Raw genomic sequence first — 14,751 nt, forward strand, 5'->3', positions numbered from 1 at the left:
GTTTGAATACTGCAGACTTACAATTGAAATAGTGTATTATAATATCATAAACACTATTTATTCCCTCATAACATTTTAACTTATTAAAATTATATAAATTTAAATCTCTGGTATAAGACGATGTATTAAAATGATGAAATCTATTTTCTATAAGAACCTGTTTACATATATATATTTAACCAAAACATGAGATTTCATAGTAACTTATATGAGATACAGACTCATTCCTAAAGTTATCATAAATTATATATTTGTATTTATAGTTGTTGCTGCTTGTAAGCTATATTAGGATTCTAACTTCTGTTTTCAGTTATAGCAAGATTTAAATTTATATTATTAATATATATATATATATATATTGTACAAATATATACTTATCACATATTCATGTATTTATTATGTTTCAATTTTTAATCATGAATTATGTAAGACTAGAGAAAGACATGTGGATCAGATTATAGAAAAATGGAATGATACAAAATAAATTTGCGATAATAAAATTTCACTCAATGCAAAGTATCATTGAGTTCTGTAATATTACTACCACTTCTACTTGCATTACTAGACAACTGCAATTTTGACACTTTCTCCAACATGTAGTCATCGTCTGTAACAATCAACATGACAAATGAGTAAGTTGGAGAAATTTGCATGCAAATTGAAATTATGTCTAATTTTTACATTAAACATACATTTTGCATATATGTGTGTGCGCGCAATTATATTAATATATATTAATTATACTAATTACGTTAATTTAATATAAATTTTTATTTTTTTATATATCTTTTTCTAGTTATTTCATTATTACCTGATTCATTATCGCTCTGTTGGCGAGGTGAAAATTTACATCCTCGTGCTACATAATACTTCAGTTTGTCTACACTGGCTAAAATTAAACCGAGGAACGGCGGAGAGGGTTTTAAAGGCCTTGATAGATACTCAGGATGAAACTGCGTAGCTACATAATAACTATGTCCTTCCAATTCGGCGATTTCCATTCGTATATTTTCATCGTCATCACGACCTATTAAACAAAATGTTAGACTATATAGAGTATATATATATATATATATATATATATATATATATATATATATTGTATTATCTCAATTATGTATAATTAAGATTGTCTATTATATTTACCAAAACTATAACTTTATTGTGTGTGAAAAAATGCAATATAACTCACCTACAAATTTTAAACCAGCTGCTTCTAAATCTGGAACATAAGCCGGATTTATTTCATATCTATGCCTATATCTTTCTTCTATGACATCTTTATTGTCATACAATTTCTCTGTACAGAAAAATATAAAAATAAAATAATATATATATATATATATATATATATATATATATATATATATATATTAAGAATATATCATATATTGTGGCATTGAAAAAAGAAAATTGATCTCAAGTTGAAACATGGATTCTGGTACTTACTTAGGACAGAATTATTGTTACAGAAACGCGTTTGTCTTTTGCCAAGCCTCATAGTTCCCCCCATAATTCCCTGATTGTGCTCTGGCATGTCTATTACCACAGGACTACTAGTATGTGGATCAATTTCTGTAGAGTTCGCCGATTGGAGATTCAATACGTTTCGCGCGAATTCAATGACTGCCGCTTGTAGACCCAGACAGATGCCGAGAAACGGTTTGTTGTTTGTTCTACACCATCGACAGGCCTCCATCTTTCCTTCCAATCCTCTTTTACCGAAGCCACCTGGTACAATAATGCCACTAAACACAACAAATGTATCTTCATTAAAAATTATGGATATAAGAGAAGTACAGAACCATAAAAATATATTGAAATATTTACCTGCTTTTACAAAGCTGTTGCCAAGCCTCATGATACAAGACTGGATTTTCCATTAATGTAATTTGCTCTAGATTAGCAGCTTCAATAAACTGCAATAATATTATTGCATAATCATTCAAAAAATAATAGTACAATATGATTATGTAATATGTATAAAATTATATATATTTCAAATAATTACGACACAGTACCGTCAATTTCAATTTATAACCGGCCTCAATGGCAGCATGTTGCAACGCTTTTGTAACAGAAGCGTAGGAATCCTCGAGTTTTGTATATTTGCCCACTAGAGCGATGTTAACATCTTTCCGCAAATGATCCACGCGATCAGCTAAATCTCGCCATTTTCGCATGAAGAAACGCGGACGCGGTATTCCGATATTCAGTTGCAATCGATCATTGAGAAACTCTATAACGCCTTGATATTCCATAAGAAGTGGTACTCGATATATGGATGTTAAGTCGTGAATAGTGATAACCTGATCAAAATATTTGATGTCACTTAATGTTGATATCAATTAATTACTTACTTTCAAACATTAACAATTTTAATTAATCAATTACGATACAGTTTATTTCTTCATTAAAAATATTTATGATAATTACCTGCTCTGGAGCGACATGACAGAAATTTGAAATTTTTTCTTTGGCAGAATTGCCAATAGGCGTTTCCGATCTACAAACTATTAGATCGGGTGATAAACCTAATCCACGTAACTCCCTCACACTAGATTGCGTTGGTTTCGTCTTGGGTTCACCCGTTGATTTTGGCTAAAAAGTATTTTATATCTCAATAATTACTCAGAAATTATCTTCACAAAAACGTTTAGGGAGTTTCACAAAAATTAATTATGCATTTATTATTGTATGCACATAAAATATAGAAGAGATATGTAAACGAGAATGTAACCTGTGTGTAAATATTGTAGGCATGTAACGCAGTTACCTGCGGCACTAAAGACACATGGGCAACACAGAAGTTTTCTTTCTTCACTCTAAATTGAAATTGCCTAAATGCTTCTACAAACGGCATCCCCTCTATGTCGCCTATTGTGCCACCTAATTCCACTATGCAAACCTGTAAAGCATTATTAATAAATTATGTAATTAGAATTATATATCACAAATATATAAAGAATATTATGTAAATTAATATTTTTACATATCTTATGGAATTATGTAACATTATATATTATAATAATTCATATTATTAGCAATACCTCTGGTTTAGCTCCATCTTCTGTTACAGACTGATTCGCAACTCTTTCCACCCACTCCTGAATAGCATCAGTGATGTGAGGTACAACTAAAAAATAATATCAATCTTTATTAATTTGTGCAAAAATTGTGTTTTTCTCTCTCTTTCTCTTTCTTATATATAAATATGCGATATTATATAAATAGAGATATACCTTGTACTGTTTTTCCTAGATAATCTCCGTGTCTCTCTTTTGTAATAACATGTTGATAAATTTTTCCCGTTGTTATATTATTGTCCTTATGAAGAGTGATATCCAGAAAACGCTCGTAATTGCCCAAATCAAGATCCACTTCACCACCATCATCGAGTACATAAACTTCTCCTGTTGTACAGAGTAAACAGAAACTTTCCAGTAAGTAACATAAGCAAAATTAAAAAACTGACAGCGGATGTGTCTATAAAAACCCAGTAACATAAGATGTTTCCCTTCGAGGAATGTTTTTACCGCTTACTTGACTGAACAATGGAATGTGGTGATAAGCATCAAGCTTCATTGGACATTAGAAACCATTTCTAAAGGATGAATGAAATTATGCAAACATATTTATATAACAATTACTATACTCTAATAATTAAAATAATTTGTTGATCAATAATAATTTTTAATTGTTCAATCACAGTTAATTGTTTCAGATATATTATTAAACTTTATCTGTATAATAGTTGAAACTATATGAGAAATAATTTAGTACTAATTTGATCCTATATGCAATTAATTTAATCATATATAATTTTATAAAAAATGTTAAAAATGTTATTATATTACTTTAATTTTATTAATAATATATAATATAATTATAAAATTTTTAAAAATAAGACATACATCAATTTTAACATCATATTTAATGTTACTTTTTTTATTGTGCTTTTTCTCTCCAGCTCTACATTTTCTATCTACATTTTTTTGAATGTAGGAAATGCATGTATAGAACCGGAAGATGCCTAAAAACATATTCAGATGGATTCGTATAGTGTAGAATATTTGCATAGAAAAATAAATTAACTTGGGGCTTAAAATGAATATTCTTCTATTATTTGTTGTGCCTCCGGAGAGGCACGGTAGTTGGGATCGTTTGCCGGAAGGAATTTAGGAATTCGGGCTTCGCCTGAAAACTTTATTTAAATAATTCAGACACTTTCCACATTAAATAAATAGATTAATATCAGATTTATTTGTGGTTTGGTTTATTTACAATGTTCCCGTACTTTCGCTCACTTCGCGTATCACGATAATGGTTATCTTAACGTGCGCGTGTCTAGAGTCGAGTTTCGGTCTCGAGACTCGCCTCTCGCTTCTTCGTGTATATTTCTGCCGACTGCGTGGCTATTTAATATTATAATAATTATTGATATTCGTTTTGACACTCGCGGTTGTTAGAGATATTACTCGCGTAAAGGAATAAAGATTGCCCGTTTAGTAGTTATTGTGACTACCCGCGTAATATTAATTAATGATCAAGACTGCCCGCGTAATATTTATGGTAAAGACTGCCCGCCGTTCGTTAGCGGTGGGCCTTTTTATTAACTCCCTTTGGCTACCCGGGAGGGGGTCGTTTAGCGACAAGGCTGTGTGTCGTGTCGCTTGATTTTGGCAATATCCGGATGCAAGTTAAGAAGTTCTAAGTAGGACTTCTTTGCTTGCACTTTCGCAATTTCTTTATTCCTTTTTATTTCGCTTTTAAGTAGGACTTCTACGTTGCATTTTCGCAATGTCCTTCTTCCGCTTGCCCTGATTTCCGCGTTTTCGCAATGAAATGATTGCACGGTCGCTCGGGCTTAGCGCGTGGCTCGCGTTGTCAGCGCTTTGTTCGGTCAACGCTCGTAACGTGATCTGTGTTCGCGTTACACGTTGAGCAATCATAAAATAATATGTATTTAGAATAATATATTTAATAATTCGTGTATAGCCTGTTCGGGCTATAACATCCCTCCCCCGTAAGAAAAAGAAAAACGGAGGTGTAAAAGTGACGTTTTTCGCAAAACAAAATTTCTTCTTATTCTAATATACAATATTTTTCCCATATATAATATGAATATCGTTTCTTATTCTAAAATCGTGTGCTTAAACTACGTTTTAGTGTGGGTCTTGGGAATCCGTATGATATACGTGGTTCGTTTTCTTCGTATATCCTGACTGACGGTCGTCTCGTATATTTCTTTTTATTTTTTATAATTATATAAATTATTAATATTATTATAATTATTGTGGTTATTCCGCTTGTCGCCATAGGATGTACGAATTGTTTTTGTGTGAAGAATTTGTCGTTATTGTCTTGCAAATCGTTGTTTATTTCTTTTAATTTATTTTTTAGTTCTGTTAATTCTGAATGCTGCACGATATTCTGTTGTTTCGTGTCTAGTATGTCTGTATTGTCTCGTATAAATGTAATATTAATTTCCGGTAAATACGTTTCTATTTCGCTACCTTGTATGACTTCTTTTGGTTGGATCGTCATTTCTGTTGTTATTAATTTACATTTATTTTGAAGAGTAATTTGCCCTGTACCTTTAATTACTTTTCTAATCTCGTTATATTTTTCGCATTGAATTATTATTGATTGTTCGCGTACAGTTGAATATAACCAAGTAAGTGGCTGTTGTAACGGCATCCATATCGTTTCTGTTGCAATTACATGTTTACTTTTGCAAGCCTCATTCTGGTTTTGTGGTTGCAAGTACATTTGTATTTCGCACGGCGCGTTTGAGTTAATACGGTGTATTGGTTGTGTTTTCTCGGATATGTATCTGGAATTTATTTGGATACACTTTTTTAAATCGTCCTCCCCGTTATTATAATATACATTAATCCTTCTCTATTAACTACTATTATTTCGTGGTTTATTTCCGCGTGCGTAAATATATTTTTATTATCGTAAGTAGGTAATGGGGTTACCTTTATTATATCATATACTGGTTGTGAGATTAGTGGGAATCGCAATACAGTAAATATGATTGATCCTTCACGGCATGCAGTTATTTTAATATATTCTTCTATTGCTAACCATTCATCGTTTCGGATTTCGAAAGGAAAATATAAAACGTGAGGTAATTGGATCGCTGCTTCTTTTAACTGTGTCATAATATCACTAATAGGTGTTAGTACGGGGTGCATCGTGCCCTTGCGTACATACGCAAGATATTCTATTACATCTTCCGTATCTCGAATTAAATCTGTTATCATCGCGATGATTACCGTAAAATGTTCGGTTATTTCTTCGCGAGTACTGTATTCTCGAACATAATGGTTTAATAGTTTACCGTTATGATCTAGTATATTTTCTAGTTTATCTAGATATATTATAGTACTATTTAAAATTTTTATTTGATTTTCCGCGACATGTTGAATGGTTTGCTGATTATTTTGTAGGAGATTTAATTGTTCATTTATTAACTCTCTATCATTCGCATCCATTGTACCGAACAATGTTTTCGCTATTGTGCCTATTCCGTCGACGAGACCTCTACGTCCGTTCGTCCGTGTCTTATATAGCGTATTTATTAGAGTCATTAACTTTGTTAATTGTTTCGATTCGTTTTTTACGATTTCCTCTAAATTGTCGCAAGTACGTTTATGGTGGAATTCTGGTTTTATTTGTTCGCACATCTCATTGGTTTGTTGGATGTATTGGTTTATTTGCCATGCTTTGTCGTTTAGCGTTGTTATTTCTAATTTAATAACTAATTTCCACGTTTTTGTAGCTTGCTGTAATTGTCCGATTTTCTCGAAATATATGCCGGGGTTGTGTAGGAATTCTTGGATTTGGTAAGGTGAATCCGTTTCATGTTGCCCCGTGCGACTCTCGGCCTGTCGGCTGTTCCAGCTGACGAGTATCCTGCAATTTTATATTAAAATGTTTCATATAACCGTCTTATCGGCTCTCATTTTATGAGTTTCAGCTTTCTTCTTGCTAGCTTTTAGCATCGGTTAGTTTTTTATTCAGTCGCGTTTTATTGAGTATCCGACTAACATGGTGTGCGTGAATTTAGTCAATCGTTCGCGTTATTTGCCTTCCTTGGAGGGCGAGATTGACGAGACTGGTGAGGGTGCGGTGTTGGTTATTGTGCCTCAGACCGATATGGATATGGTTGACGATGGGTACGACGGTTCCTTTTTGGTTCCTAGTTATGAACCTCCTGATGGGTTCATTTCGCTGTTGCGTCGACTTTGGCTGGAGGTGCCGGTACGCCTTCGAGGGCGCGTTTTTCGCGACCATCTCCGTCCTATGGAACAAATGCGTCGCGCTTTGGAGCGGATGCGATCGTTCCAGTAACGAATAAGTAAGTTCTTATTCTAATTATCTATAAATTGTTTTAATTTATTTGTATGCATGCGCACCGCTTTTCTTCCTTTCTTAATTGTATAATTCACGTCTGAATTTTTTTCGATTATTACGTACGGTCCAGTCCATAGGGATTCAAGTTTCTTAGATCGTCCGCGTCGGAGCGTCTCGTCGTATACTAATACTTTGTCGCCGACTTTAAATTTGATATCTCTAGTACCTTTGTCATACTGTTTTTTGGCTTTAATTTTTTCTTCTTTAATATCCTCTTTTGCGAGCTGACTCGTTGCCCTTAATCTTTCTTTTAATTCTTGCGCGTAATCGTCGTAATTGTATGTCGGTTTAGGCGGTCTCGTCAGTGACGTAGGTAGATCCGCTTGGTGCCCGTACACTAATTCGAAGGGTGTATACCCCGTAGCTGTATGCGGCGTCGTGTTATACGTAAACATTGCGAACGGTATCCATTCGTCCCAGTCTGTCTGGTCTTCGTTTATGTAGTGTCTTAAATATTCTGCTAATGTTCGATGCGATCGTTCTAACGCGCCATTACTTTCCGGATGATAGGCAGTTGTCTGTATTTTATTTATTTTTAGTAATTTACATGTATTTTTAAATATTTCGCTGAGGAAATTTGTGCCTTGATCCGTTAAAATTTTTTCCGGTATTCCGTGTTCAAGTACAATTTTTGTAACAAATTCCTTGCTAACCGTGTTCGCTTCTTGATTTGGAATCGGTATCGCTTTGCTGAATTTCGTTAAATTGTCTTGGAATGTTAAGAGATATTTATTTCCGTTTGTTGTAACTGTTAACGGTCCTACAATATCTAACGCGCATTTTTCAAAAGGTTTAGTAGGCGTATCTGTGATTATTAACGGTACTTTATTTTTTCGCGATAATTTATTTTTCTGGCACAACTCGCATTTTGCGATGTATTTTTCTACATCTTTCGTTATTCCTGGCCAATTATAATTTAGGCGGATTCTTTTTATCGTTCGTTCAACTCCTTGATGTCCTCCTGTGGGTGCATCATGATATTCATACAATATCTGTTTCTTGTCTTCCTCTGTGTATATTTTTTCTTCGTCGGAGTTTGTTTCTTCTTCTATTGCGAGGATTTCTCGTTCTTCCTCTTCTGTTTTATGCGCTTCTCTTGTTACATTGCGGCTCAGTGCATCGGCGTTCGCATTCGCTCGTCCGGCCTTATGAATGATTTCATAATCATATTCTTCGAGTTTTAATCTCCATTGGATTAATCTCGATCCGGGATCGTTCACATTAAATAACCAGATTAATGGTTTGTGATCGGTTACGATTTTGAATTTCGTACCATATACGTATGGCCTAAAATGTTTTACAGCCCATACAATCGCTAATAATTCTTTCTCTGTTGTATTGTAATTCTGCTCCGCTCGCGATAAAACTCTGCTGGCGTAAGCAATTGGTCGGTCATTACCTACTTTTCCTTGTGACAATACTGCTCCGATTGCATAGTCAGAAGCATCGGTGGTCACTATGAATTCTTGATTGAAATCTGGATACGTTAGCACTGGCGCTGTCATTAATCTTTCTTTTAGTATTTCGAAAGCATTTTGCTGTTCCATAGTCCACTCGAATTTTTCCGTTTTCTTCGTTAGTTTCGTCAGTGGCTTGGCTATTTTTGAAAAATCCTCTATGAATTTTCTGTAGTATCCGGCTAGTCCTATGAAGGATTGTATATCTTTTACTTTCTTCGGCGTCGGAAACTCTTTTATTGCGGTTAGCTTTGACGGATCCGGAGATATTCCATTCTCCGAAATAATGTGACCTAGATAAATTACTTCTTTGTGCAAAAACTCACATTTATCTGGTTGCAATTTTAGATTATTTTCTCGGAGTCTCTGTAGTACTTCCTTGAGTCTTCTATTGTGGTCCTCTAGGCTCGATCCGTATATGACGATGTCGTCTAAATAAACTAGACATTTAAGTCCTTGCATTCCTGTTAGAATTGAATTCATCAATCTCTGGAATGTTGCTGGCGCATTTTTCAATCCAAACGGCATTCTATTAAATTCATAGTGTCCGTAGGGCGTTGAAAAAGCTGTCTTTTGTTTATCTTGCTCAGCCATCGGTATCTGGTGATATCCTGACGCTAAGTCTAGTGTAGTAAAATATTTAGCGTTTCCTAGCTGGTCCAGTATATCGGTGATATTGGGCAGTGGAAATGAATCGCCTATTGTTAAATCGTTTAGCTTCCGAAAATCTACTACTACTCGGAGCTTAGGTTTTCCGGATGCGTCGGCCTTTTTTGGTACCACCAATAAGGGTGCGTTCCATTGACTCGCGCTTGTTCTGATTATGCCATTTTTTAGCATTTCTTGCACTTGTTTATTTACTTCCGTCTTGTGCTTCTCGGGAAGACGATACGGTCTCGTGTTCACCGGCGAGGTGTCGGCGCGCGTGTTTATCTCGTGCTCTATCGTCGCGGTGCACGTCAGTGGTTCTCCGTCCAACTGAAATGTATCGTAATATTCTTCGCATATCCGTAGGAGTGCCTGTTTTTCTTCCGTATTTAAATGTTGCGTGCGTAGTAGTTGTCATATTTGTCCGTGTCTCGAGTTAGTATACTTAAAATTTTTTCTTGTTTCCACCGTATGTATTTTAGACTCGATCTCGCGTTCTATGTTTTCGAGGGTGACGTTCGGCGTCTGTATCTCGACTTCCATATCGGTTGTATTTATAATACTAACGGGACACGTGTAATCTTTAGGTTCTACTAAGCAGTTTCCAAGGTAAATTCCTGGAGCTGTTTCTTCTGCTCGTACTATTCCTATTCGATTTTGATTTGTTGTCGCTTTTACGATGGTCTCGCTGCGCGGTTTTAGAATCGTTTTGTTAAGCGAATGGAATTTTAGTACGGCGTTTCCTATTTTTAATTGACTTTTATTATAATCGCAAGATACCGAATGTTGTCGAAGGAAATCGATTCCTATTATTCCTTCATATTCTATCGGAATGTCGTCTCTTACAACGTAAAATGCATGTTTTACCTTATGGTTTCCTATCTTGATTGTGGCGTGCATTTTTCCGATGGTATGTATTTTATGTCCGGTTATACCAGTGAGCGCGATTTTATCTTCGTGTATCAATGCGTTGTCCTTTAAATGTTTCAATTTTATTAGTGAGATGGTCGATCCTGAATCGTACAACATCTGTATTTCTTCGTTTTTCACTTGTCGCATTGGTAATGTTATTAGCAATAAGTCCGTCTTTTTCTTTGCACGTGGCATATCTTTAATATGCGTAACGCGATACTCAGATGCAGGTCGCGGTTGTCTCTTTCTCGCTTCCTCCTGCTCGTCTTCGCTGCTGCTACTTGCGCTATCGGCGTTTCTTTTTTGTTGTCGCGGTTTCTTTTGATCGCGTATATTTTCGTCGCGCGTTTTTTGCTGATTTCCGACTTTTAGTTTATTTGTATTGTTTTTCGGTTTCCCTTTTAGACTCCAGCATTCGTCGCGGCTGTGTCCTGTTCTTTTGCAATGCGAGCAGTATTTATTTATCGCGTTTATTCGCGAGGGTTTTTCCGGCTTCGGGAGCGCGTATCGGCTGCTACGGCAATCGCGTCCGAAATGTCCGTTTTTTCCGCATTTAAAGCATTGCGAGTTTGAACTTCGACTATTTCGCGAGTGACGTAATTCGGTTTTATTTTTATTAACAAAACTACTTGTTCTCGCGGTTCCCGGTCTGAGTTTTTCTTCAGCGCTCGCGCCCGTTATCGCTTCTTGGAGCGTCGTATATCGCTGCGCGCGTACGAGCACTTGTAATTCGTCATGTAACCCGATTTGGAAATTTATTAACGCCTGCTCTTGGATTGTTTGTTGAATCGTGCGTTTTGAGGTTGCGGAATGCTCCTTTCCTTCGATCATCGAATCATATAATTTCATCGCTAGTAAATCAACACGTTGTCCGAAAGCGTGCGCAGTTTCATTCGGCTTTTGTTTTAAGGAATTGAACTCGATTTGTAAGTGCGTAGTGTGTACTTTGTTTAGACTGGTAACAAGTCTCGAGTTGTTGTTTTAATTCGGCGAACGTCTGAATATTTCGTGTCTCGAAATCCTGCATGGCTTTTCCTTTCAGTTTTGTAAATAATATTGCTCGGATTAATGATTCTTCATCCGCGGGATGTATGTCCTGAACGGCGTACGTGCATGCATTTAAAAATTCTAATAACTTATGTCGCGATGTTCCGTCAAATTCGGGAATCATTGCTCTTGCTTCTTTTAACGGTAAGTAATTCGGAGCGGTGCTTCGTCGACTTCTGATGTCGCGTGCGGTTCGTCCGTATGTTCCATTAAACGCGTCGTTACCGTCTTCTGAGCGGTTATATCCATGACGTGGTAATTCCATAATCGCGTCTTCTACTCGCGTTACTCGCCTGTTTAATGATTTTACTTCCGTGCGTATTTCATTTAATATTTCGAGAAGGTGCGCGTCGCCTCTTTCTTCGCGGTTTCTCTCGTGGGGCGGTGTGTGATCAGCCTCCACTATATTTCGATCCATTTGGTGAATGGATCGTCGCATTCTTTCTATTTCCTCGTCTACCGCGCTTTGTGGCGGGTTCCCGGGAGTGTTTTCTTGCGGATTTCGCGATTCGGCCATATTACTTTCCTGTTGTCTATAAATTTCTTCCGGATCGAATAGATCGCTTTCGTAGGAAGTTAATGAAAATTCGCGCCGTAGGGATACTCTACTTGGAGTTCTACTAATATACGGTCGCGTACGTCTAGTCTCGCGTTGAGTGTCGTCAGTGGGGTCAGTCGTATTACGCGGGAATAGGCTTTCGTCGAAATTATTAAACGGAAATTCGCGTTCTATGACGACGTTTTCCGGTAACTCGGGCTCGCTTTCGCTCGAGTATTGAGTTTCTAAGTTTTTTCGCACGTTATAAGTATTTTCTCGCGGTGCTAAACTTAATTTAATCGCTCGTCGGGCTGGTTCACTCAGTAACCACGATCGGTTCGCTATCGGTTTCGGTATATTAGAACCTTCCGACATTCACGCTATTATATTTATTAAATTTTTTCGGACTTACAATAGTATAACGGCTCGCATGATCGCTCGCTGTGTCAGTAGGTTGCTGACGCTGCAGTCCTTCGCTCGGCGGCTGATACGGCTGACGATGCTCGTCGTACGGCGGTCGTTGTCCGGCGTCGGTGCGTTGTCTGTAAAGTTATCGTAGGTCGCGATGCTTGGCGGCTCACGTTTCTGCTACAGCTGTTGTGGCGATGCTCGTTCTGTTGTCCGTGCGGTGTCTTCCGCTGATTGTAGTTTCCGTCAGCTTACGTTTTACGTGTGCTGGCGTACCTGTCCTGTTTACACTCTGGGTGCTTTGCAGGTCTTGGGAAAGGCTTAGCTGCTGCTTCCGTCCGTCAACTTCAATTGAATTGATTGTTGGCGTGCCCGCTTTTTAACACAACCGTGTCTTTTGCAGGTCTTGTTTAGTTCTGGCGATGCCTCGGCAGATCCCACCGCTGCCACCAAATTATGTTGTGCCTCCGGAGAGCCATGGTAGTTGGGATCGTTTGCCGGAAGGAATTTAGGAATTCGGGCTTCGCCTGAGAACTTTATTTAAATAATTCGGACACTTTCCACATTAAATAAATAGATTAATATCAGATTTATTTGTGGTTTGGTTTATTTACAATGTTCCCGTACTTTCGCTCACTTCGCGTATCACGATAATGGTTATCTTAACGTGCGCGTGTCTAGAGTCGAGTTTCGGTCTCGAGACTCGCCTCTCGCTTCTTCGTGTATATTTCTGCCGACTGCGTGGCTATTTAATATTATAATAATTATTGATATTCGTTTTGACACTCGCGGTTGTTAGAGATATTACTCGCGTAAAGGAATAAAGATTGCCCGTTTAGTAGTTATTGTGACTACCCGCGTAATATTAATTAATGATCAAGACTGCCCGCGTAATATTTATGGTAAAGACTGCCCGCCGTTCGTTAGCGGTGGGCCTTTTTATTAACTCCCTTTGGCTACCCGGGAGGGGGTCGTTTAGCGACAAGGCTGTGTGTCGTGTCGCTTGATTTTGGCAATATCCGGATGCAAGTTAAGAAGTTCTAAGTAGGACTTCTTTGCTTGCACTTTCGCAATTTCTTTATTCCTTTTTATTTCGCTTTTAAGTAGGACTTCTACGTTGCATTTTCGCAATGTCCTTCTTCCGCTTGCCCTGATTTCCGCGTTTTCGCAATGAAATGATTGCACGGTCGCTCGGGCTTAGCGCGTGGCTCGCGTTGTCAGCGCTTTGTTCGGTCAACGCTCGTAACGTGATCTGTGTTCGCGTTACACGTTGAGCAATCATAAAATAATATGTATTTAAAATAATATATTTAATAATTCGTGTATAGCCTGTTCGGGCTATAACATATTGCACTATATACAATATATACATATATATATATATATATATATATATATATATATATATATATATATATATATATGCGTAATTAATTTTATTTGTGTACATATATATTTTATATAGCTATAAAAACTCATCTGACCTCATTCGATAAATCTTAATTAATTATTAAATAGCGTGGCGGCAGCATGCAAAATGGCGTAAGCACATGGCTGAAAATTTTACCGCCATAAAGGCTCTCACTTATCGTGGAATTTAATTTAGCGATTTTTATTCAATTTTATCACACAACTGTATGGTTTATTCAGATAAAAAATTTTGTAATTTATTTCTTTTCTATCGATAATCAAAAAATAGACAGAAAACAGAGATAGAAATATCGGCAAGACGATTTGAATTAAACCTCGCGCAACACACATGTGTATATATATATATATATATATATATGTGTGTGTGTGCGTGTGTGTGTGTGTGTATAACCCTTTATAAATTATATTCAAATGAAAAAAAATTTTCTGTAATGTTAAGAAACGGGAAATCAGGAGCTAGAATCACGGAAGAAGCGATCTTTACGCAATAACGTGCAACTGCTGCGATCGCAATAAAGTCCCGTATCAATAGCACAGGAAATTGAACTCAATTTTATACCGATTGATGTCGAACATGCTAACGAAAAAACCTCTGTTTTTTCAAATATTATGGCACAATGATGTGCAGAAATTAATATCGCGCTCACCGTGCTCGTAGGGCGAGAACGTCCCGGCATCGATATTGATATAAGGATCAATCTTGATGGATGTCACGCGAATGTTACAGTGTTTGAGGATAGTGCCGAACGAGCTGGCGATGACACCCTTGCCCACGCCGCTGATCACACCGCCGGTCACCAGAATATACTTCATGATTTAGCTAACTGATTCTCGATGATTTGAGATGAATATGGATACTCCGCTACAAGTTCGTAAATGTCAGTA

The 14,751-nt window shown here is 36.9% G+C and overlaps 1 protein-coding gene across 1 annotated transcript; it reads right to left on the minus strand.

The window, feature by feature from the left end:
• Positions 1–506: 506 nt before the first annotated feature.
• On the minus strand, positions 507–14,679 carry LOC138935556 (CTP synthase 1-like). Its single transcript, XM_070300214.1, has 11 exons — positions 14,514–14,679; positions 3,243–3,413; positions 3,051–3,136; positions 2,741–2,908; positions 2,437–2,601; positions 2,022–2,309; positions 1,831–1,919; positions 1,450–1,748; positions 1,193–1,300; positions 812–1,027; positions 507–607 (listed from the first exon to the last, which is right to left on the minus strand). Exons 1-11 carry the CDS (start codon positions 14,677–14,679, stop codon positions 507–509), a joined length of 1,857 nt encoding a protein of 618 aa, XP_070156315.1.
• Positions 14,680–14,751: the final 72 nt, after the last annotated feature.

This window comes from Polyergus mexicanus, unplaced genomic scaffold (assembly GCF_030449975.1).
Source record: "Polyergus mexicanus isolate NDT 795.1 unplaced genomic scaffold, iyPolMexi1.0 SCAF_8, whole genome shotgun sequence".
Classification (NCBI taxonomy): Eukaryota; Metazoa; Arthropoda; class Insecta; order Hymenoptera; family Formicidae; genus Polyergus; species Polyergus mexicanus.

Excerpts from the sequence above, each read along its gene's own strand:
- LOC138935556 (XM_070300214.1), bottom strand. The coding sequence starts at position 14,679 with ATGAAGTATATTCTGGTGACCGGCGGTGTGATCAGCGGCGTGGGCAAG. Across the intron at positions 1,920-2,021 it reads GTTATAAATTGAAATTGACG|TTTATTGAAGCTGCTAATCT; the intron begins GTACTGTGTCGT and ends ATATTATTGCAG. Across the intron at positions 1,749-1,830 it reads CAACAGCTTTGTAAAAGCAG|TGGCATTATTGTACCAGGTG; the intron begins GTAAATATTTCA and ends TGTTGTGTTTAG.